Here is a 23,929-nt window from a genome sequence, read left to right as displayed (position 1 = left end):
CTTCAACTTTTTATTAATATGTTTTATGTCCTGAAAGAAAAAATAAAATAAAAAACAGAACCGTAATGATACGATTGAATGGCTCGAGAGAGAGTGTCGGCCAGCTACTTTAATTCAATATTGAATGACCCGAGAGACGGACACTTTCCTCTCCACTTCCTGGTTAGGGTTGCACAATCTCCTTAGTTGCTCACCATCTTGAAGAGAAATCAACCCCTCTAAACTGTCTTTGTACTTTTGAGATAGAAACCCACAATGGCTTCCACAAGCTCCTTCAGAGCCTCTTCTTCTTCTTCTACTCCTTCCATCCCTCAAACAAGTACTTATGATGTTTTCTTGAATTTTAGAGGCGAAGACACCCGCTATAATTTCACTGATCACCTCTACAAAGCTTTGGTTAACAGAGGCATTCGCACCTTCAGAGACGATAAACTCAGGAGAGGAGAAGCGATCGCTCCAGAACTCTTGAAAGCCATCGAAGAATCAAGGTCTTCCGTAATTGTTTTCTCTGAAAACTATGCTCGTTCGAGATGGTGTTTGGATGAGTTGGTAAAGATCATGGAGTGCCACAAAGATCTGGGACATGCTGTTTTCCCAATTTTCTATCATGTGGATCCATCCCATGTACGAAAGCAAGAAGGAAGTTTTGGAGAGGCCTTTGCCGGTTATGAAGAAAACTGGAAGGACAAGATACCAAGGTGGAGGGCGGCCTTGACGGAAGCAGCCAATCTCTCTGGAGAGCATCTACAGGATGGGTAACTATAATTTCCTTTCAACTATTTGTAAGTATAGGAATGAGTAGTTTTGCATTTATAGAGTGATGATGTGGATTGAAACATTTATAAAAATACAAAAGCTCAAATTTTTTATTTGGAGGTCTACTCCTTAAGCACAAATTTATCCTCAAAATGCTTTTAGTTTGGACTCTTTTATGTGTAAAGGTGTTTGATATTCTTTTATAGGGAATGTTATCATATTAGAACAACGGGCAGATATTTGTGTGCTCAAAATAAAAAAAGGGCTTTATTTGTAAGTTGGGTTTTATAGAAGTGTATCATTTGGGCAGCCGACTATGTGTCATGAATAAGGAGAAAATAGGAAATTGGAGTATTGATTTGACCATTGAAGCAGCTAATTTATATGGATGACATTTATTTTAATTTAATGGGCATGCAATTTACGTTTCTTTCACTTTTCTTTCATTAGTGGGTTTTATTTGCAAATTAAATTATTATTATTATTGTTATTTATTAGTAATATTATTGTTTTTTTGTTCTTGTTAATGGTAGTTGCAATGACATTAGTAAAAGTATAGTAGTAGAATAACAATTACATTGCATCAAAATTCATAATAAATGGTAGAATGAACTTATTAAAACCCAATTAAGTTTTACAATTTTAGACCAATTTATGAGAATCTATATCTAAAATAATTTAATCAATTTTTTTACTAATTTTACTATTTTCAAGATTCAATTTGCATTAATGTTACAAAGATTAATCAATTTATTTGAAATTTTGTTTGATTAATTATATAACAAGTAACAATAAAGTTAATAATTATTGCTATCTATGAACAAGCTTCAAAATTTTCAATTGATTAATCTCTTGCATATCAATAGAACAACTTAATCAAATTGTAATTAATGACCCAATTTTAAGAGTTAGCTAAATCTATTCTAAAAATAGTTTGATTAATTATGTAACAACTACCAATAACAAAATTATTTAACCAATTAAGAACAATTTGATGAGTTAGGTGGCAAGTAATAATGACTAAGATTAACAACATTATCAACAAAATTCAGAAATAAATGCAATGAAACTTTCATAAATTAAGGCAAAATTTAAAAATAGAAAAAACGTAAATTGTTTTGTAGGAATTTAACTTTCTCTTGAGTTTGTGTGTGTGTATATGTATAGAGAATAAAGAACATAGGTTAGGTACTTAATTTTCTTATAGATGATGTTGAAGCAAATCAACTCAAAATAAAAACAAATGAACAACTTGTTTACAAGCCTTTATTTTTTAATTTTTATTATACAAATGAATAATAAGGAGATGATGCTATGGGATAAATAAGTTTTGAAGCTTGAGGAATTGAAAATGGGGTTTTTAAACTAAAAACTTCTCATATTAAGAGTTTGAGCACTATATCTACAATGAGGCTTCAAGCATTACAAGATATAAAACGAAAGTCAAAAATTAAAATATTTGTTCCTGTAAGCTTTCTAAAGTAATATCTCGATTCATGATCATCATCCTCTATTATGGCACGGAATTTCCATTTGAAGCTATGCCACACAAGCAATACAAGTAACAAAATTCATGTTTTATTTTTCATTCTCATGCATACTTGATACAAAGAAAAATGTCCTTAAAATGTAAATGAACTAATATCTTTGATATATTCTATTTTACTATAATTTATTTGTTGTAAGGATGTCAAACTTAATGTGTTTTATTTAGCATTGTCACTCATTGCTCAACATATTGTGCTTTTATAATTGGCAGGTATGAGTCCGACAATATTAAGAAAATAACTGATGACATATTCTGTCAATTGAATTGTAAGAGGCTTGATGTTGGTGACAATTTAGTTGGAATAGATTCTCGCCTAAAAGAGATGGATTTGCGGTTGGATATGGAATCAGATGCTGTTCGTATTGTTGGGATATATGGAATTGGTGGGATAGGTAAGACAACTACAATTTATGTTATCAAACACTCCAATTTACAAGTACAGGACTAAATAGGCTCGAATCATTGGCAACAACTTTTCTCAGTTGTCAGATGACATTTTGCAGTCACTCCAGATTTTTTCTTCTTTTAAATTTTAATTTTAAATTTCTTCTTTCGTAACTTCAGTTTGTCATATAATCTGAGTGAAGGAGCCTCACATTCCTGATTGTGTGACCTTCCCTGATGAAAGACAGTGCAGATGACACTGGAACTCATGGTAGCAGATTCAAAATCTTGTTGAATTGCCAATTGATAACGTTTTGAAACACCAGACATTTTATCACCGAATTGGAAGTTGAATGTTTCTGAATAAGGTTTTGACTTGATTATTGCTTGTGTTATCTAGGAAGTTCTAAAGGCACCTAGACTGCCTCTGGAACTTTTCTTTCTTGAAACATGACCAATGACTCATCTTTGGGCTAGAAAACAGGTTTTACAGAAACATCCTTGGCATAAGGTTTGATATTAATTTTTCTTCCAGCTAAGTTTGAAAAGCAAGATTTTAGACTTGTAGATTTGCACTCTTCCTTTAATCAAGTACTTTGTGTATGCAAATATTGACCATGCATCTTGCTTTGTGTTGTCATGCATCATTACTCAACCTTATATTCCTTGAATGCTTTATTCTTGTATTCAGAAGATATGATAACCAGACTTGTGTTAATATGCTTCTTGATATTGCTGTTGATCTTGCCACTTAAGAAATCAAGTTTTAGTGTTATCTATGTCAAGTCCTATGCAAAGTTAATTGGAAGGTTTCTGTTTAGAGATGGGAATGGAGGGGTGGATCACAATATTATGTGAAAGAGAGGAATAAAAATTCCTAACGAGAGTGCGTTTTTGTTTCCATGAGAACAGTTTTTTTATTTTATTCCTATTCTCATTTCTAATATAAGTAGACTAAGCACAGTTATGAAAGAAAAATGGAGTAGATTTCCAGTTTCCATTCCCATTCCTATTCCAGTGTACCAAACATGCCTTTGGTGTCTAAGGGAAAATAATTGTGTGTTGTTGCCTGATAATCAATTTTACAACTTGGAATGCAGTCCATCTCTGATATTATATTTTGAGTTCTAATAAAGGAATATCTCTATGTGGCTTGACAGATGCAAGCGTTATTTAGGATTGGCAAGGGTGAACCTCCTCCTGTTTCTAATTCCTTGTCATCAGATGCCTGAGATTTTATCCTCAAATGCTTGCAAGTCAACCCTAGTAATCGGCCTACTGCTGGTCAGTTACTGGACCATCCATTTGTGAAGAGGCCACTGCACACTTTCTCTGGCCCTCAATCTCCTCGTATGAATGGAATACGACCTTAAAAGCTTTTGATCTTGCTACAGAGCATCAAATACATCAAGGTAAAATAAAACACTTTTGTGGAGTAATTTCTATTCTTTAGCAGCATTGATCCTTCAGACACTGGAGTTTGTTCAATCCAGCTGGAGGAAGTACATCCCTATAGTATGCCTTTTGGACACAGATATTTGGGCATGATTTGATCTGTATCCGCCCCTATGAACTGGTTGGCTTGTCCTTGGGCTAATGCTATTAATTTATTTATCCTAGTGACAGCTTCTTTGCGCTCACATGGCTATCACTTTACTTGGCAGCATCTTCAAGGTAATTCCAATCATACTCCTCGTAAACATCCAATTGTTGCTAGTGGTGACCAAGAATATTGTAGTAATTGGTGACGGTTAAATCCCCTTGACGGAGATCATGAAGAACACTCAATATCAACCTGTTCTATCGTATTTTCTTTAGTGGAATATGTTTCTTTAACCGCATCCCACATCTCTTTTGTGGTCTTGTAAAGAAGAAAGTTTTCACCGATCTCATTGGTCATGGAATTGATAAGCCATGATTTGACCATATTATTCTCTGTCTTCCAAGTTTGGAATCTGGGATCACCACTTTTGGGTTGAACGACTTCTCTGGTGAGGTAGCCATCCTTATCCTTGCTGCCGATAAACATAAGAATGGCCTAAGACCATTGGAGATAGTTATTCTCATTCAACTTGTGACCTGTGATGGGAAGAAAAGAGCCATCGGATCCTCTATGGTCATTGGAAGTGAGAGTCTCCAACCTAGAGTTGACTTCAAAGACTGATTGTTGACTATTGGTAGTCATTTTGGAAGATTCGTTTGGATTGGATCAATTTGTGACAGGATTGAATCACGTTTGGACTGGACTAATGAACCTAGGACAAATTGCGACTAGGTTGGAGAAGACCATTCATGGTGAAATAGCAGTAGGGGGTTCAGGTCACCCGTTCCCAAAAAAAAAAGGCATTGGAGAATAGGAGTCGATCCGAATGGGAAACCGCTCTAATACCATGCAGAAAACTTGGTATATTTCTATATCTCTCTTCAAAGCATGTACAACATCAAAATTATATATGCTAAGAATCGAATCAACCAAATAAAAATCTAGCTACAATCTAGGAGATACATGCCTAAGAAAAGGAAAAAAAAAATCTAAACAAAAAGTGGGAAACAAATCCTGGTTTGAATACAAAATAAAAATCCCAACAAATTAGGGATATTCACACGGAAATCAACATTTTGGAGAAGAGCAAGGGCGGGTTAGGGATTCAACATTTGTCTCTGTTAAATAAGGTGCTTTTGTGCAAATGGAGTTGGTGGTATGCCACTAAAAGAGGTGCCTTTTGGACATGATTGATTAGTGGCAAATATGGAAAGGAAGAGGGTGGGTGGTGTTTTGGTGAAGTTAGAGTTGGGTATGGAGTTAGCTTTGGAAATCCATTAGGAAAGAACAAAACATTTTCTTTGGTTTTTTTTCTTTTGTAGCAGGTGATAGGAGGGTGAAGTTTTGGATTGATTAATGGCGTGGGGATGAACCGTTGTGTGTTTCCCTCCCCTCTTTATATGCCTTAGCTGTTGCAAAAGAAGCTTGGGTGGTGGATCTTTGGGTTCAACATGGGGAAAGAGGTCATTTAAACCCTTCTTTCTCATGTTCTTTGAATGATTGGGAAGTGGATGAAGTTGAGGATTTATTTTTCAAGTTGCAAGGATTATAGTTGATAGAGAGGAGGAAGATAAGTTAGTGTGAATGAACTTGTACAATAATAAGTTCTCTGTGAGTCATTTATATGCTGATTTGAATTGGGGCTTGTTGTGTCATTTCCAATGTGAGTAGTTTGGAATTTGTGGGTCCCTTCAAAAGTTGACTTTTTTGCATGGGAGACCACTTGGGGAAATTTTTTGACTTTAGATCAGCTTCAAAAAGGGGGGTAGTCTTTGGTCAATAGGTGTTTTCTTTGCAAAGAAGAAGAAGAATCCATATATCACATCCGCCTTTATTGTTCTCTGGTTAAGATCCTTTGGCAGTTGTTGTTTGATCTCTTCGGTATTCATTGGGTGCAAGTTGCTATGGTAAAGAAGGCTCTTTTAGGGTGGCACAGTTCTTTTGTGTGTAGAAGGAGGAAAAAAGTTTGGAGAGTAGCTCCTTTAAATTTATTTTGGACGTTTGAAAGGAGAGAAATCTCAAGTCATTTGAGAATAAGGAGCATTTTGTTCATTTTTAAAGATTTTTTTTAGAAATTTGTTTTCTTGGGTAAAGTAGTATGTAGAGACTGATTCTCTGTCTTTACTTGATTTTATTGAGTGGTTGGGTTCTAGTTAAGGAGAGGCTTGTTAGGGTTCTTTTCTTGTTTATGTGCTATTAAACACTTTTTGTATATGTCCTATGTGCTTTGGAGTGTCTTTGTGGCGTTTTTATTTTTAATGCATTTGGTTTTATTTATCAAAAAAGACAAAAAAAAAAAAAAAAGTATGGTGGCAATTCAGCCCTTGCATTGTTCAAGTGGTAAAGTTCGATAATTCCATGTAAAAGCACACCACAAATTAAAAAGAAAAGGGAAAAAAAAAAAAAAAAACAAAACAAAACGGAATCAATTCAATAAGCAGCCTAGCATCCTCTTAGCCACATCCTTTAGAACAACCTAACAATTTTGCATTACAGAACTACATACCCTCTATTTCACTTGATTATTGATTTCGGTGGGCCTGTTATTGATACTTGTATCTTCCATAACAAAGTTACAGCCCGACTATGGCATGTTGTGGCTGACTGATAAGCATGGTAATATTTCTGGGAACAAAGTTCAAATTTAACTACTTGCAACACTCTTTCAACTTGTTGTTTCTTTCACTCATGGATTAATAGATATTTGCTAGTTTTTTCTGGAAGCATATTTAACTATTTTAAGTGGTTATTGGAATCTTGGATTACATTTGGTGTTAAGTCCCAAAATGTGGACTCTTGAACTTTTTTGAGCCCTATAAAGATGTTAAAACCATGGATCTATGAATTTTCAATAACAATACAGCATTTTATTCAAAAATCATATAGTAGTTGGGATTCAAAACTCAAATCCCAAGTCTAAATCTAGGCATCAAAATGATTTAGGAAAATTTACGTTATGTTAAGGCACAATATGCTCAAGCGTTTCTTATAGATAGTTTGAGTTTATGAATTGTTCTTGTTTCTTTGTAGATAGTATGAGTTTATGATTTCATTGTGTTACTATAGGTTGTTAACCGGAAAAATAAGGGCTATGGGCTTGCAGCTGATATATGGAGCCTTGGATGCACTGTGTTAGAGATATTGACTCGTCGACCCCCATATTCCCACTTGGAAGGCGTACGTATGACATTTCGTAGATATACAACATTATTTTCTTTAATATTTTTTCTTGTTTTGTTCTTCTGTCTGTGCCCTTCAATTACTTGTTATTCAAATTGATGATATGGAAATTGGTTGAGTTTGGCTCTGACTTTGAAAATGCTGATGATTTTAAAGTAAGGGTGAAGATCTTGACCCAAAGTCTACCCCTTTTTGAAGGATTCAAAAAACAATTTACACCTGTAACATCTCAAGAATAAAAACACTAAAATAAAAAACATGTCTGAAATTATTTGGTAGGTTGAATCCAAGAGCTTGTTAGATCCACGCACCTTATCATTTGGTGATTATCAACACATGGGTTTAATTGGAAAGGCTGGATTGTTGGATTTGGGATATATAAAAGAAGGTTCAATCTGAATCCATTTATCTTTGGATAATTGGCATTTATGAATTATATTTTTCATTTTTATGTATTGTTATTTCATGCAAGACTGTTAAGTTTCTTTCTTTTTCTCTATAGTTCCATTTGTAATTTCTTCAATCAACTTTGTTTAGAGAGTGCCACTCAATATCTGTCTTGTCCTGGCTGTCATAGATGAATACCATGGATTTATCAATATTTTCTTTTATGTTATCAAACACTCCAATTTACAAGTGCAGGACTAAATAGGCTCGAATCATTGGCAACAACTTTTCTCAGTTGTCAGATGACATTTTGCAGTCACTCCAGATTTTTCTTTTTTTAAATTTTACTTTTAAATTTCTTCTTTTGTAACTTCAGTTTGTCATATAATCTGGGTGAAGGAGCCTCACATTTCTGATTGTGTGACCTTCCCTGATGAAGGACAGTGCAGATGACACTGGAACTCACGGTAGCAGATTCAAAATCTTGTTGAATTGCCAATTGATAATGTTTTGAAACACCAGACATTTTATCACCGAATTGGAAGTTGAATGTTTCCGAATAAGGTTTTGACTTGATTATTGCTTGTGTTATCTAGGAAGCTCTAAGGGCACCCAGACTGCCTCTGGAACTTTTCTTTCTTGAAACTTGACCATTGACTCATCTTTGGGCTAGAAAACAGTTTTTACAGAAACATCCTTGGCATAAGGTTTGATATTAATTTTTCTACCAGCTAAGTTTGAAAAGCAAGATTTTAGACTTGTAGATTTGCGCTCTTCCTTCAGATCAAGTACTTTGTGCATGCAAATATTGACCATGCATCTTGCTTTGTGTTGTCATGCATCATTACTCAACCTTATATTCCTTGAATGCTCTATTCTTGTATTCAGAAGATATGATAACCAGACTTGTGTTAATCTGCTTCTTGATATTGCTGTAGATTTTGCCAATTAAGAAATCAAGTTTTAGTGTTATCTATTTCAAGTCCTATGCAAAGTTAATTGGAAGGTTTCTGTTTAGAAATGGGAATGGAGGGGTGGATCATAATATTATGTGAAAGAGAAGAATAAAAATTCCTGACAAGAGTGCGTTTTTGTTTCCATGAGAACAGTTTTTTTTTATTCCTATTCTCATTTCTAATATAAGTAGACTAAGCACAGTTATGAATGAAAAATGGAGTAGATTTCCAGTTTCCATTCCCATTCCTATTCCAGTGTACCAAACATGCCTTTGGTGTCTAAGGGAAAATAATTGTGTTGTTACCTGATAACCAATTTTACAACTTGGAATGCAGTCCATCTCTGATATTATATTTTGAGTTCTAATAATGGAATATCTCTATGTGGCTTGGCAGATGCAAGCGTTATTTAGGATTGGCAAGGGTGAACCTCCTCCTGTTTCTAATTCCTTGTCATCAGATGCCCGAGATTTTATCCTCAAATGCTTGCAAGTCAACCCTAGTGATCGGCCTACTGCTGGTCAGTTACTGGACCATCCATTTGTGAAGAGGCCACTGCACACTTTCTCTGGCCCTCAATCTCCTCGTATGAATGGAATACGACCTTAAAAAGCTTTTGATCTTTGCTACAGAGCATGAAATACATCAAGGTAAAATAAAACTCTTTTGTGGAGTAATTTCTATTCTTTAGCAGCATTGATCCTTCAGGCACTGGAGTTTGTCCACTCCAGCTGGAGGAAGTACATCCCTATAGTATGCCTTTTAGACACAGATTTTTGGGCATGATTTGATCTGTATCCGCCCCTATGAACTGGTTGGCTTGTCCTTGGGCTAATGCTATTAATTTATTTATCCTCGGTGACAGCTTCTTTGCGCTCACATGGCTATGACTTTACTTGGGATCATCTGGTGGAAGATTAGTTTGCGGCTGATATAGCTGGTATTTGACATGCAAGGATCATACACACGTAAAGACATGATCGGTCAGCCATGATGCCCTCCGGAGTAGAGCGGATTTTGTATAAAAAGCCAACCCCGTGTTGGGCTTTGTGTTATATCCTCGTTAGCAAGAGGAAAAATTGGTGAGACAGCATTGTTTTGGAGTTCTGATTTCTTGGAATTGGTGTGCAATTAGCAAGGTAATTGTTTTGGGTAGAAAGGGTTGAGGGATGATGTTTGTATGGGTCAAGTGTAAATATCAATAAGAATGTGTATAAGTTAGCCAAAAAAAAGGGAAAACAAAGATTCTTCACATGCTTGCTTTTTTGTTGTATGAATTTGTTAATTATGTAGGAAAATTAGCAAATAGGAGGTGTGTTCAATTTTTCATTTCTTTTTCTTTTTCTTTTATTTTTTGGGGGTTTTTTCTCATTTTTGTTTTTTCTTTTATTTCTCCTCCACTTTCTTTCTTGCCTTAGTCTTTCTTTTAACTCACTTCCTCTGCAACCGAACAAATATGGCAGCAACCATACACAGGAAGAGAAATTTGATGCTTGCAAAAGGAGTTGGTAGTAAGGATGTGCTCAAGTCCCCTGGGTTGGGTCGGCACTTATTCTAAGCTCAAGTTCATTTTCTCAAGTCCAACCTTAAGGGTATGTTAGGTTGTTGGAAAATGCAAAGAAAAGGAAAAAAATTATTAAGAAAAATGTTTTATTTTATTTTATTTTATTTTTATAATTGGTTTTCGTATGAAAAATATGTAAAAAGAAAAATTATATATAATTAAAACTTTCAAATTATAAATAAGTGTTTGATTTTAAAAATTTATAGTTCTTAAAGATGTTAAACTCCTTTAAAAAGTATCAAATGGTAATAAATAAGAGCTAGAGAAAAACCATTCAAATAAAGAGATTTCATCTATAACACAAAGTAAAATCCAAAATAGAAATGTGAATAAAAAAATTATCATTGACTCCTAACTCTTGCCAAATCAATCCCACTACCATCCAATGCTAAATTGTCTAACAAATGGGAATTGAAAGCATAGAAGAGAATCATTGACTCTTGACTCTCGCCGAACCAATGCCCACTACCATCCAATGCTAAATTGTCTAACTAGTAATAAATGGGAATTGAAAGCATAGAAGAGAATCATTGACTCTTGACTCTTGACTCTTGCCTAACCAATCCCACTACCATTCATTGCCCACTACCATTCAATGTTAAATTGTCTAACAAATGAGAATTGAAAGCATAGAAGAGAATCATTGACTCTACTTAGCTCATTATCTTAAAAGTGTTGCCCCTCCCCTCTTTTCATGAAGTTTTCTTAGAAATTTCAAGTTCCTTTATCATATAAAGTATAAAAGAGAATCATTCTTAGCCCATTATCTTAAAAATCCTACCCCTCCCCTCCTTTCATAAAGTTTCCTAGAAATTTCAAGTTTCTTTATCATATAAAGTATAGAAGAAAATCAATGACTTTGTGTAGCCCATTAAATGTTTTCTGAAAACTTTAGGCCAAAATCCTATAATTATTATGATTATATGGATGCTTGGTACTTTACCTTTTATTTTCGCCCCTTTGATCACTCTTGGTTTTTCCATTGGGGTGATGAAATCAAAAATCAAAATGATTTTCCAAACTGGTTCCAAGAATGGTGGCTATTTTTTGGCGCCATTAAAGATATTTTTTGCCCTCAAATCCTTGAAGGATATAACTACTTTGATGAACATGGAAGCCATTTGGTTCCTTCTCCCTGTTCCAAAGTATTGTTTTTTCTTTCAAGATTTCAAATTCCCTAGATTCTCTGTTGGGATTTCGTCCTCTCACAAATGATTCCTTCTCCCTTTCCAACTCATTTAGCAAGGGCATTCAAAACTAAATGGTGGACAAACTTTGTTCCTTCAAATACTCAGCAAATTCCTCATATCCGTCAATGGATATCTACAAAAAATTCTTCTTCAAAACCGTCTTCTTCAAAGGTTTCTCTTTCTCTTCCTCTTCCTCCTGATGCCATTCTTCTATCTCGAACTTCTTTTCCTTCTGATAAGGAGTACAAGAAACATCTCAAACTTCTAAAGAAAAAAAGCTTTAGAAACTTTGTCTTAGATGTCTGACTCTGGTTCTGATGATGACACTGCATCCTTTGCTTTTTTAGGGGATGTCAACGAAGATATGTGCTATGGACTCCCATACACGCCTTTGGATTGATGCATCCAAGACCTCTTTAAACTCCATCTTCAAATCTCTTCAAAAGCGAGAAGTAGGGCTACCTGTCAAAACTCCTCTGTGTGACGCATTGGATGATAAGCTTGCAAAGGATTTTTGGGGATATTCTCGTCCTAGCTTCTCCAAAGATCATCGTCTCCTCAAACATCTCAAAGCTCGTGGTATGGACAAGCTTACCTTTCAAACCACTGATGATGGTGATTTCAGCATGACAGAAGTTCACTACAATGATATGTTGTTGAACAGCTCAAATTCACATTTCAAATCGCTTTTCAAAACAATGGATCATTTTGGTGGGCGCTGATACTGCCTTTCAAATAATAAGGCAACTAGACAAAATGACAAAGGACTTTCGGTGGATTAGAAAAGATTTCGAATCCACTGATTTCAAAGGTTTTCAAATCCTTTTCAAAGGGTCTATAAATGGACTTCATTTCTCTTCGTAAGGCATCACAACTTTTAGAGAGAATTCTAGTGAGAGAAAATTTGTGAGATTTCCCGATGTAGGAAAGCCTTGTATCGAGAAAGTTTAAAACTTTAAAGTTCTATGGTAAAACTTGCTTCAAATATTATAAGTTTTATTTTTATTTTTAAAATATAAAAACTTTAATTTAAAAAAAGTACTAAAAAATTTACTTATATTTGACCGTTATACAATAAGTTGGATTACCGCTGACATCATATAACATTCAAACTCTAAGAGTTGTACGATTCATATGATGGGGTCGGTCGGCTAGATCGCGTCGAGGCGTCAGTATCAAGAATTCTAATTCATTGCTGACGACCATCGATCTTCCTGGCAAGTACTCACCGATAAAAGCATCCATGTTTAGAAATTTTGAAATATTTCACACTTCCCGATTGCGCGTGTGAAGCGTTTTCCAGCGGAAAATACCCGCAAAATACTCTCTTCATTTCCTCTGCTGGTCTCAGTCGGTTAATAAAATACTAAGCTATATGGTATAAGGGAGCATGTTTTTAATGATAATCACTGACTTGGCACACATTGGACTAATTTCACGTTTCACACGGGGGAAGAGAAATGTTGAGTCCACATCAATCCTCATGTCCCCTGAATTGCAATGGGTAAGATGATTTTTCATATTCTTTTGATATTATTTAATCTTTTTTTTCAATTTTAAAATTTTAATTATATTAAAAATGAATAAATTTTATAAATAAAAATTTATAATTTTTAAGTTTATATATAACAAGTTTTTATTCACATTATTTATTTTATTTATTGTATTAATTTTCATGTAAAAATTCATTTTATTTAAGAAAAATAATAATTTTGTTGATTTTAAAAAAATATATATGATCTTACTTAAATCATTCATTCATGAATTAATTTTTTTAATTATAGTAATTTTAATTTGAATTTACATTATTTTTTAATTATATAAGAATATATGTATATAAAAAAATTATTTTTTAATATTTAATATTTAAATTTTATTTTAATAATCATCTCTACGTAGTATTATCAAAATTTTTGTTGGAATTAATTGCTATTTTGTTATTCTTCATTTTTTCAAAACTAAAATTTTTTTTTTTTCTTAAAAAAATTAAGCTCCTATTACAAGTCAATAAAATCATTTCATTTTATTATAGTTTACTTTTATTTATTTATTTATTATAAATTATAATATTTATCAAGAACAAGATTTATCTATTTAAAATATTAAAAAATAAATATATCATTAATTTTAAATATATCAATCCATTCCCGCTTTCTTTAACATATTTTCATTTTCACTTTTTTTTTTGTTTTTCATATTTATATTTTACTTGTCGGTCAGCAGTTTCAGTTTATTTTAATTTTTTATGTCCTTAAAGAAAAAAAAATATTAAATAAAATAAAAAACAGGACCGTAATGATACGATTGAATGGCTCGAGAGAGAGAGAGAGAGAGTGTGGGTCAGCTACTTTAATTCAATATTGAATGACCCGAGAGAGACAGCTGTCCCTAACTTTCCTCTCCACTTCCAGGTTAGGGTTGCACAATCTCCTCAGTTGCTCACCATCTTCAAGAGAAACCAAGCCTAAAAACTGTCTTTGTAGTTTTTAAAATATATCAATCCATTCCTTTTTCTTTTAATATATTTTCATTTTCATTTTCATATTGTGGACCAGCACGTATAGTTTCTGTCAACTTTAACTTTTTATTAATATTTTTTTATGTGCTTTAAGAAAAAATAAAATATTAAATAAAATGAAAAACTTGGTGGGGGAGTAAAGTAGAGGAGCGTAATGAAGACGATTGAATGGCCCGAGAGAGAGAGAGAGAGAGAGAGAGAGAGTGGGTCAGCTGCTTTAATTCAAGATTGAATGACCCGAGAGACACAGAGCTGTCCCTAACTTTCCTCTTCACTTCCTGGAAGGCGCCTTGCCTTCCCAACTTCTTAGATTGTAAGTTAGGGTTGCACAATCTCCTCATTTACTCACTATCCTGAAGAGGAATCAACCCCTCTAAACTGTCTTTGTACTTTTGAGATAGAAACCCAGAATGGCTTCCACAAGCTCCTCCAGAGCCTCTTCTTCTTCTTCTACTCCTTCCATCCCTCGAACAAGTACTTATGATGTTTTCTTGAGTTTTAGAGGCGAAGACACCCGCTATACTTTCACTGATCACCTCTACAGTGCTTTGGGTAGGAGAGGGATTCGCACCTTCAGAGACGATAAACTCAGGAGAGGAGAAGCGATTGCTCGAGAACTCTTGGAAGCCATCGACGAATCAAGGTCTTCCGTAATTGTTTTCTCTGAAAACTATGCTCGTTCGAGATGGTGTTTGGATGAGTTGGTAAAGATCATGGAGTGCCACAAAGATCTGGGACATGCTGTTTTCCCAATTTTCTATCATGTGGATCCATCCCATGTACGAAAGCAAGAAGGAAGTTTTAGAGAGGCCTTTGCCGGTTATGAAAAAAACTGGAAGGACAAGATACCAAGGTGGAGGACGGCCTTGACGGAAGCAGCCAATCTTTCTGGATGGCATCTACTAGATGGGTAACTTTAATTTCCTTTCAACTATTTGTAAGTATAGGAATGAGTAGTTTTGCATTTATAGAGTGATGATGTTGATTGAAATATGTATAAAAATACATAAGCTCAAATTTTTTATTTGGAGGTCTACTAGTTAGTTAATCACAAATTTCTCCTCAAAATGCTTTTAGTTGAAGTCTTTTATGTGTAAACGTGTTTGATATTCTTTTATGTGTAAGTGTTTTTAGAGAAAATCAGCTATCTTTTCCACGAATTTATTTTTTCCAACCTTTTTTAAAGTAATTTCTAAATTCCGTTAATTTTATTTTTTCTTCAAAAACATTTTTTAGATTATAAGTAATTTCTATATTAATTAATGGGCATGCAATTTAAGTTTCTTTCACTTTTCATTCATTAGTGGGTTTTATTTACAAATTAAATTATTATTATTATTGTTATTGTTATTATTTATTATTAATATTATTGTTTTTTGTTGTTGTTAATAGTAGTTGCAATGACATTAGTATAAAAAGAATTTATTACTAATTTTTCAATTTTCAAGATTCAGTCCGCATTAATGTTACAAAAATTAATCAATTTATTTGAAATTTTGTGTGAATAATTATATAACAAGTAACAATAAAATTAATGACTATTACTATCTATTAACGAGCTTCAAAAATTTCAATTAACCAATCTCTTGTGTATCAATAGAACAACTTAATCAAATTCTAAAAATAATTTGATTAATTAAGTAACAAGTAACAAGTAACAAAATTATTTAACCAATTTTATTTGAGAACAAGTTGATCAAATAGTTTGATTAATTATGTAACAACTACCAATAACAAAATTATGTAATGTAAATTGTTTAGTAGGTATTCAACTTCCCAGAGAGTTTGTGTGCGTATATATATAGACAATAAAGAACATAGGTTAGGAAGTTAATTCTTTATAGATGATGCTAAAGGAAATCAACTCAACTCAAAATAAAATACAAATGAATAACTTGTTTACAAGCCTTTAATTTTTAATTTTTATCATACAAATGAATAATAAGGAGATGATGTTGTGGGATACATAAGTTTTGAAGCTTGAGGAATTGAACATGGGGTTTTTAATCTAAAACTTCTTATATTAAGAGGTTGAGTACTATATCTACAATGAGGCTTCATGCATTACAAGATATACAACGAATGTCAAAGAATAAAATATTTGCTCCTACAAGGTTTCTAATTGCCATGGGCTGTTAAAGAGTTTTTGAAAAGTGCATGAATGATAAAGTAATATCTCGATTCATAATCATCGTCCTCTATCATGGCACAAAATTTCCATTTGAAGCTAATGCCACACAAGCAGCACAACTAACAAAATTCAAAATCCATTTTTAAATTTTGTTCTCATGCATACTTGATACAAAGAAAAATGTCCTAAAAATGTAAATGAACTAATATCTTTGATATATTCTATTCTACTTTTATTTATTTCTCGTAAAGATGTCAAATTTAATGTGTTTTATTTACAATTGTGGCTCATTGCTTAACATGTTGTTCTTTTGTAATTGGCAGGTATGAGTCCAATCAAATTAAAGAAATAACTGATAGCATATTCCGTCAATTGAAATGTAAGAGGCTTGATGCTGGTGCCAATTTAGTTGGTATAGATTCCCATGTAAAAGAGATGATTTTGCGGTTGCATATGGAATCAAGTGATGTTCGTATTGTTGGGATATACGGAGTTGGGGGGATAGGTAAGACTACCATCGCAAAAGTTATATATAATGAACTTTCTTGTGAATTTGAATGTATGAGCTTTCTTGAAAATATTAAGGAGGTTTCCAATCCCCAAGTTTTATATCACTTACAAAATCAACTTCTTGGTGATATCCTAGAGGGAGAGGGGAATCAAAATATAAATGGTGTTGCTCGTAGAGCAAGTATGATAGAGGCCAGTCTCTTAGCTAAAAGAGCTTTTATAGTTCTTGATGATGTTGACGATGTAGATCAATTAGAATATTTACTTGGACATCGTAAATGGCTTGGAGAAGGAAGTAGAGTCATCATAACAACTAGAAATAAACATGTGTTAGCTGTACAAGAAGTGGATGACTTATATGAGGTTAAGGGATTGAATTTTGAAGAAGCTTGTGAACTTTTCAGTTTGTATGCCTTTAAACAAAATCTTCCCAAATCAGATTATAGAAACCTCTCACATCGTGTTGTAGGCTATTGTCAAGGGCTTCCATTAGCTCTAAAAGTTCTAGGTTCTCGCTTATTCAAGAAGACAATACCTCAATGGGAAAGTGAATTGAATAAATTGGACAAAGAACCTGAAATGAAAATTCACAATGTGCTTAAACGAAGCTATGATGGATTAGATCATACAGAAAAAAAAATATTTCTTGATGTTGCATGTTTTTTTAAAGGTGAAGATAGGGATTCTGTGTCAAGAATATTGGATGGTTGTGGTTTCCATGCAGAAAGAGGAATAAGAAATCTAAATGATTTGTGTCTTATAACTCTCCCACACAACCAAATATGTATGCATGATTTGATACAACGTATGGGCTGGAAAATTGTTCGTGAAAATTTTCCTGATGAGCCAAACAAATGGAGCAGATTGTGGGATCCCCATGATATTAAACGTGCGCTTACAACATATGAGGTAAGAGCCTAATGCATAAATTCACTTAAGCTCTAGTTAAAGATATATCCATATAAGTTGAGTTAGTTTATATTTATGTTTGCCTTATCCTTGTTATTTTTCAGGGAATAGAAGGAGTTGAAACAATTAACTTGGACTTGTCTAAGTTAAAAAGAGGCTTCAATTCAAATGTTTTCTCAAAGATGACTAGTCTTCGATTGCTCAAAGTTCATTCAAATGTCAATCGGTTAGAAGATATGCAACTCATTCGAAATTTTGATATTGAAGTTGAATGGGTTTATGATTCTGTAATGAAAATTGCTTCTAAAATGCAACTTGGCCTAGATTTTAAAATTCCTTCTCATCAGTTAAGGTATCTTTATTGGGATGGGTATCCTTTAGATTCTTTACCATCAAATTTTGATGGAGAGAACCTTGTTGAACTTCACTTGAAGTGTAGCAACATAAAACGACTATGGCAAGAGAATGAGGTATTATTATCATTTAATAATGATTTCTTTTGCTTTATATTGATTTTAAAATTATTAATAGTTATTTCTTTTATTGAAACTATTTTCTTTAGGTGCGGTATCTTGAAAGTTTAAAGGTCATTGATCTAAGTTACTCAAAGAAGCTCGTTCAAATGCCAGAATTCTCAAGCCTGTCAAATTTGGAGACACTAATTCTTAAAGGTTGTGTAAGCTTGATCGATATTCACCCATCTGTTGGAGATCTCAAGAAGCTTACTACCTTAAATTTGAGGCAGTGTCATAAGCTTAAGGGTTTGCCAAGTAGCATTAGCAACTTGGAATCTCTTGAATTTCTCGTTCTCTCCAAGTGTTCAAGCTTTTGCAATTGGGATCTTTATCCTTGTGGACTCTCAAACTTAGAGAAATGTCTGGTGAACCAACGAAATATGAGAAGTTTACGGCATTTAGATTTGTGCAAGACTGCTATTAGAGAACTTCCAAGCAGCATTGACTTAGAATCTGTTAACTTTCTTGATCTCTCTAATTGTTTTGAGTTTGAGAAATTTTCGGAGAATGGAGCAAAAATGAAAAGTTTAAGGTGGCTTGTTTTAACCAATACTGCTATTAAAGAACTCCCAACAGGTATTGCTAACTGGGAATCTCTTCCAACTCTTGATCTTTCTAAATGCTCAAAGTTTGAGAAATTTCCGGAGATCCAAGGAAATATGAGAAGTTTAAAGGAGCTTCTTTTAAAAAATACTGCTATTAAGGATCTGCCGGATAGCATTGGAGACTTGGAATCTCTTGAGTGTCTTGATCTCTCCGATTGCTCAAAGTTTGAGAAATTTCCGGAGAAGGGAGGGAACATGAAAAGGTTAAAGAAGCTTCTTTTAAAAAATACTGCTATTAAGGATCTGCCTGATAGCATTGGAGACTTGGAATCTCTTGAGTTTCTTGATCTCTCCGATTGCTCAAAGTTTGAGAAATTTCCGGAGAAGGGAGGGAACATGAGAAGTTTAAAGAAGCTTCTTTTAAAAAATACTGCTATTAAGGATCTGCCGGATAGCATTGGAGACTTGGAATCTCTTGAGTTTCTTGATCTCTCCGATTGCTCAAAGTTTGAGAAATTTCCGGAGAAGGGAGGGAACATGAAAAGCTTAGGGAAGCTTCATTTAAAAAATACTGCTATTAAGGATCTGCCCGACAGCATTGGAGACTTGGAATCTCTTTGGCTTCTTGATCTCTCTGATTGCTCAAAGTTTGAGAAATTTCCGGAGAAGGGAGGGAACATGAAAAGCTTAGAGGAGCTTCATTTAAAAAATACTGCTATTAAGGATCTGCCTGACAGCATTGGAGACTTGGAATTTCTTGAGTTTCTTGATCTCTCTTATTGCTCAAAGTTTGAGAAATTTCCGGAGAAGGGAGGGAACATGGAAAGTTTAGTGCACCTTTGTTTAAGACATACTGCTATTAAGGATCTGCCTGATAGCATTGGAGACTTGGAATCTCTTGACTGTCTTGATCTCTCTGATTGCTCAAAGTTTGAGAAATTTCCGGAGAAGGGAGGGAACATGAAAAGTTTAACGGACCTTTATTTAATAAATACTGCCATTAAGGATCTGCCTGATAGCATTGGAGACTTGGAATCTCTTCGGTATCTTGATCTCTCTGATTGCTCAAAGTTTGAGAAATTTCTGGAGAAGGGAGGGAACATGAAAAGTTTAGAGGTGCTTCATTTAAAAATTACTGCTATTAAGGATCTTCCCACCGACATTACTAGGTTGAAAAATCTTGAAAGACTTATCCTCGGTTGCTGCTCAGACCTGTGGGAAGGATTAATAAGCAATCAGCTTTGCAATCTGCAAAAACTTAATATCAGTCAATGCAAGGCTGGAAAAATTCTGGCGGTTCCTTCAAGTCTGCAAGAAATACACGCATACCCTTGGACAAGCAAGGAAGATTTATCAGGTCTGCTCTGGTATTTCCACCTCAGCTGGTTGAAATCCACAACAGAGGTAATTTAATATATATATATATATTTTAATTATGCCACTTAAACCTTTTTTTTTTATTTAAAGTCAATATTTACATAATAATTTGTGCAGGGCTTGAAATGCTCGAAACACAGTGCTCGTATTCCAGAAAGTAGTGGAATTCCAGAGTGGATAAGGTATCAGAACATGGGAAGTGAAGTAACAACAGAGCTTCCAACGAATTGGTATGAAATTCCAGAGCGGATAAGGTATCAGAACATGAGAAGTGAAGTAACAACAGAGCTTCCAACGAATTGGTATGAAGATCCTGACTTCCTAGGATTTGTTGTATCATGTGTTTATCGGCATATTCCTATATCTCTTTCAGTTTGTCACGGTAATTTTTTTTTAAAGTGTGAATTGAATTTACATGGCAATGGATTTGAATTCAAGGATGAATGCCGTCATACATGCTCGTGTGGTTGCGATGATAATTTTAAAGATTTGATAGATCAAGTATGGGTTTGGTGGTATCCTAAGATTGCTATTCCGAAAGAGCATCACCATAAATACACACATATTAATGCTTCATTTAATGGTCATGGGATATACACAAAAAAATGTGGCATCAATCTTATATTTGCGGGAGATCAACAAAATCATATGCCCATGTTGGAGCATCCTGAGAATTCTGGTGACAATGGATCAGCATCACAAGATACCGATGGTAATGTTCATGGGGCTAATCAAGATGATGAACACTACCATATTCCCACGTTAGATCTTCTCGGGAATGTTGGTGACAATGGATCAGTAGTTCTTGAAGACACTGAAACCGTAAGAGAAGACGTGATGATTAACTCCATCACCAGGTGCATTATCAACCCTTTTTCATATATTCCAACTTCTCTCCTTTTGAAATTATTTTTTAAATCAATAAACTATTTTTATATGTTTTTTTTATACTCATTTCACTTATTTTCCTCAGTTATATAAAAATTAAATAATTTAAAAATATATAAAATTTTAATCAAATTTAACTACATTTTATTTTCTTTCATATTTTCTATAGGAAAACCAAGTATAAAAAATATAATTTGCCTTGTGTTTTTTTATTTCCCAAGTACTCTCTATGATTCAAACATAGTTTATAGTGATTGATATCATCACTATGCATGTACTACATTTTATAGAATTTATTCATTTTCAAAAAATATGAAAAATAATTTCGGCTAACTTTGAGAGTCATCATTAGTTTAAAAACATGTATAGTTTTTTTAAGATATAGCATAGATATGATAGAGTGAATAGCTTTTTTTTCATTATTTATTTATTTAATTAGTTAATTGAAAACCTCTACAAAGTGATTATGAAGTTCTAGGGATTCTTTATTACCTTATTAGACATAATATTAATTAATTAATTTTTTCTACTTGCTTTTAAGATAAAATTTGAGTAAGTTATCAAAATTAGTTAGAGAAGATCATGTATACAAATTAGAAGTTATATTTGAATGTATTATGAAGTAGATATATGTAGAAACTTACTCAATGAAAGTAAATAATAAAACTCCCATATAGTGATTTTAATAGTTTTAAGAGTCAAATTGTTTATGGTTTTTGTATTTAAGAATTAAATTTCTTTGAACATGCTAAAACATGTTTAAACATGCATACTTATTGTCTATTTCCTGAGATGGAAGTTTTGGATTAATCTTATATTTACTTATGATTCTGATATGCTCATGAAGTTTACCTAACAATAAATCATACTAATCTTAAGTGAAATTTGTGATAGTACCAATCAGAATGAAATCACATGTGGTAGCTGCTGGTGGAGTTTATGTTTTTTCCTATCAACTTATTGGTAAGTCATTTTGTTCATTTATATATTCTTTTAGTACGTGTAGAAAATTGATTATAGTTTTTCAACTTCTTTACTATTTTCTCTTTCCCTTGATCCTTTTTTTGTTCTATTATGTTTGGTTTTTGAAAAACTTGAGGGTAAATATAAAGGAAAGAAAATAGAGAAAAAAAAATAAAAGGAAATACAAAGTGAAAAAGAATAAAAACTAGATTTAAAGTTAATTAATTATTTTTATATGTTTCTTCAATCTTATTTCAATTATTATGCTTCATTATATAAAAATTAAATAATTTTAAAATGTATATAGGTCTAACTAATTTTAATTATATTTAATTTTTTTTCCATATTTTTCACAATGAAACCAAACATTTATCATTTTCCTTGACATTTTTTATTGTTTTCTTGTACTCGATGGGAACCAAACATAAGTTGAAAACCACTAGGGTAGCGAACATTGCGAAGTGTGGTCCCAGTAAGTGGTACATGGTTCAGGGTTCAAATTCTACCACCAATGATACCTTGAATTTACCTAGTACTAGTTGTTGCAAGTGATTAGCACTTTGAGGTTTGGGTCCCCATAGAGAGTTCTAAGGGCTTGGTCATGGAAGGTTCCTCGATTATTTAAAAAAAAAAAAAAAGTCGTAGCACAGTCCACAATTAACTAGGATATATATTTGTTCTCATGTGCTTGGTATAAGGCACTAAGTATCATTATATTAAATTAAATCCTCCATCTACACCATAAGAGTTAGTTATAAATTCCTTGCTATTGATATAGGTAAACAACAATTTATATATGTTTGAATTAATTCTTAAGTTAATGGTTAACACCATTAAATATGTTTTTAGTTCCTTTGACGATTATGTTATAATTTAAACATCTTAGGGCTATGATTCTAGCTTCATTAGCATGAAGTGTATCTAATGATTCCCTATCACTATGTTTGGTTCCAAGAAATTATAAGGGAAGAAAAATCCTCGTGAAAATTATTTTCTCATGAAAAAATCCAAGAAAGTATGAAAGAACATGAAAATGATTCTCGAAAATCAAACACAACCATGTGAAATATACTTGCATTCATAATTATGTGTGTTTGTTGTACTATGTTTATGAAATTGAAATGTTGTATTTTATAATTTGTTTGTAGGTGGAAACCTCAGGACAATGAGGAGAAGTAAATCTCAAGATGCAAGTGAGATTCCAAATGTTGCTAAGGTGGTCTACTCTTGCATATGATCAGTCTTGCTTACCATCATGACCATCAAGAAAGATGCTACAATTTGTGTATTGAAAGTGTGAATTAGGAATGTTAAAAAATGAAAACTTGAATTGACATATGTTTTTGCCTATAAGATGTGTGGTTATAGGCCATTCTTATGGGTATGTAATTGACCTTGATGTTGCATATCACCCTCTCTGTATCTTCAAGCTAGTGGTTAGAGCTTCTCCGGATTTAAGTATTTTCAAAGCTCTCATGTGGCACACAGACAATTCAAGTCTCTTGAAGTTGTTAATTCTTTCATGTTGTGACAAAGGTTTGTATCACATTTCACACATTACAACTATCACATTTTAACTCAAGTGTTTATTTTGAAATACTTTTGTATTAAACTCTTTTTCAAAAGTATTAAATTAATACCATTCTCTAGTCTTACTCGACTAGGTTCATTAACTTTAGGGGTTTATTACTCAAGAGCCAACTTTCAACTTAATCATTCCATTAACAAATTCTCTAATGTTATGATTGGTTTTTAAAAAAATTGAGGAAAATAAAATAAAGAGAAAAAATAGAAGGAAAAAAAATTTGAAGAAGCATAAAAAAAATTATATTTAAAATTAATAAATTATTTTTATTTGTTATTTCAAACCCATTTTACACATAATTTTAATAGTATTTATTTATTTTCCCAATTTTTCATGAGATATCAAATATTAAAATATTATTTTTTTATTACTTTTTTGAGCTAAACATAACCTAATACTTGTCTTTGTGATTCAAGATACCGATGATAAAATCATATCTATTAATGTGGCCTGTATACATGTATGGAATATTCATGGAT

At 33.0% G+C, this 23,929-nt stretch overlaps 1 protein-coding gene and 1 pseudogene across 8 annotated transcripts; both read left to right on the top strand.

Annotated features, from left to right (window-relative positions):
- Positions 1-110: 110 nt before the first annotated feature.
- LOC117926631 (disease resistance protein RPV1-like) lies at positions 111-10,077 on the top strand. 8 transcript variants are annotated; one of them, XM_034845799.1, is made up of 6 exons: positions 112-755; positions 2,516-2,697; positions 3,850-4,101; positions 7,299-7,409; positions 9,152-9,405; positions 9,621-10,077. In XM_034845799.1, the coding sequence occupies exons 1-3, from the start codon at positions 256-258 to the stop codon at positions 3,864-3,866; spliced, it is 699 nt and encodes a 232-aa protein (XP_034701690.1). In that variant the 5' UTR covers positions 112-255; the 3' UTR covers positions 3,867-4,101; positions 7,299-7,409; positions 9,152-9,405; positions 9,621-10,077. The 8 variants fall into 8 exon arrangements, 7 of the variants coding, with proteins under 7 accessions (XP_034701694.1, XP_034701690.1, XP_034701695.1 ...); XM_034845804.1 differs by lacking the exon at positions 3,850-4,101; XM_034845800.1 differs by lacking the exon at positions 7,299-7,409.
- A 4,125-nt stretch (positions 10,078-14,202) lies between these two features.
- On the top strand, positions 14,203-21,867 carry LOC117926700 (annotated as a pseudogene).
- Positions 21,868-23,929: the final 2,062 nt, after the last annotated feature.

Source organism: Vitis riparia, chromosome 12, assembly GCF_004353265.1.
Source record: "Vitis riparia cultivar Riparia Gloire de Montpellier isolate 1030 chromosome 12, EGFV_Vit.rip_1.0, whole genome shotgun sequence".
Classification (NCBI taxonomy): Eukaryota; Viridiplantae; Streptophyta; class Magnoliopsida; order Vitales; family Vitaceae; genus Vitis; species Vitis riparia.
The sequence above is the reverse complement of the archived record's forward strand: the minus strand, read 5'-3'. Positions and strand labels throughout refer to the sequence as shown.

What these genes read in the sequence shown, in the direction of transcription:
- LOC117926631 (XM_034845801.1), top strand. Translation starts at nt 256, where the DNA reads ATGGCTTCCACAAGCTCCTTCAGAGCCTCTTCTTCTTCTTCTACTCCT. An exon ending in GGAGAGCATCTACAGGATGG is followed by an intron (nt 756 to 2,515) that starts GTAACTATAATT and finishes TATAATTGGCAG; the next exon opens with GTATGAGTCCGACAATATTA.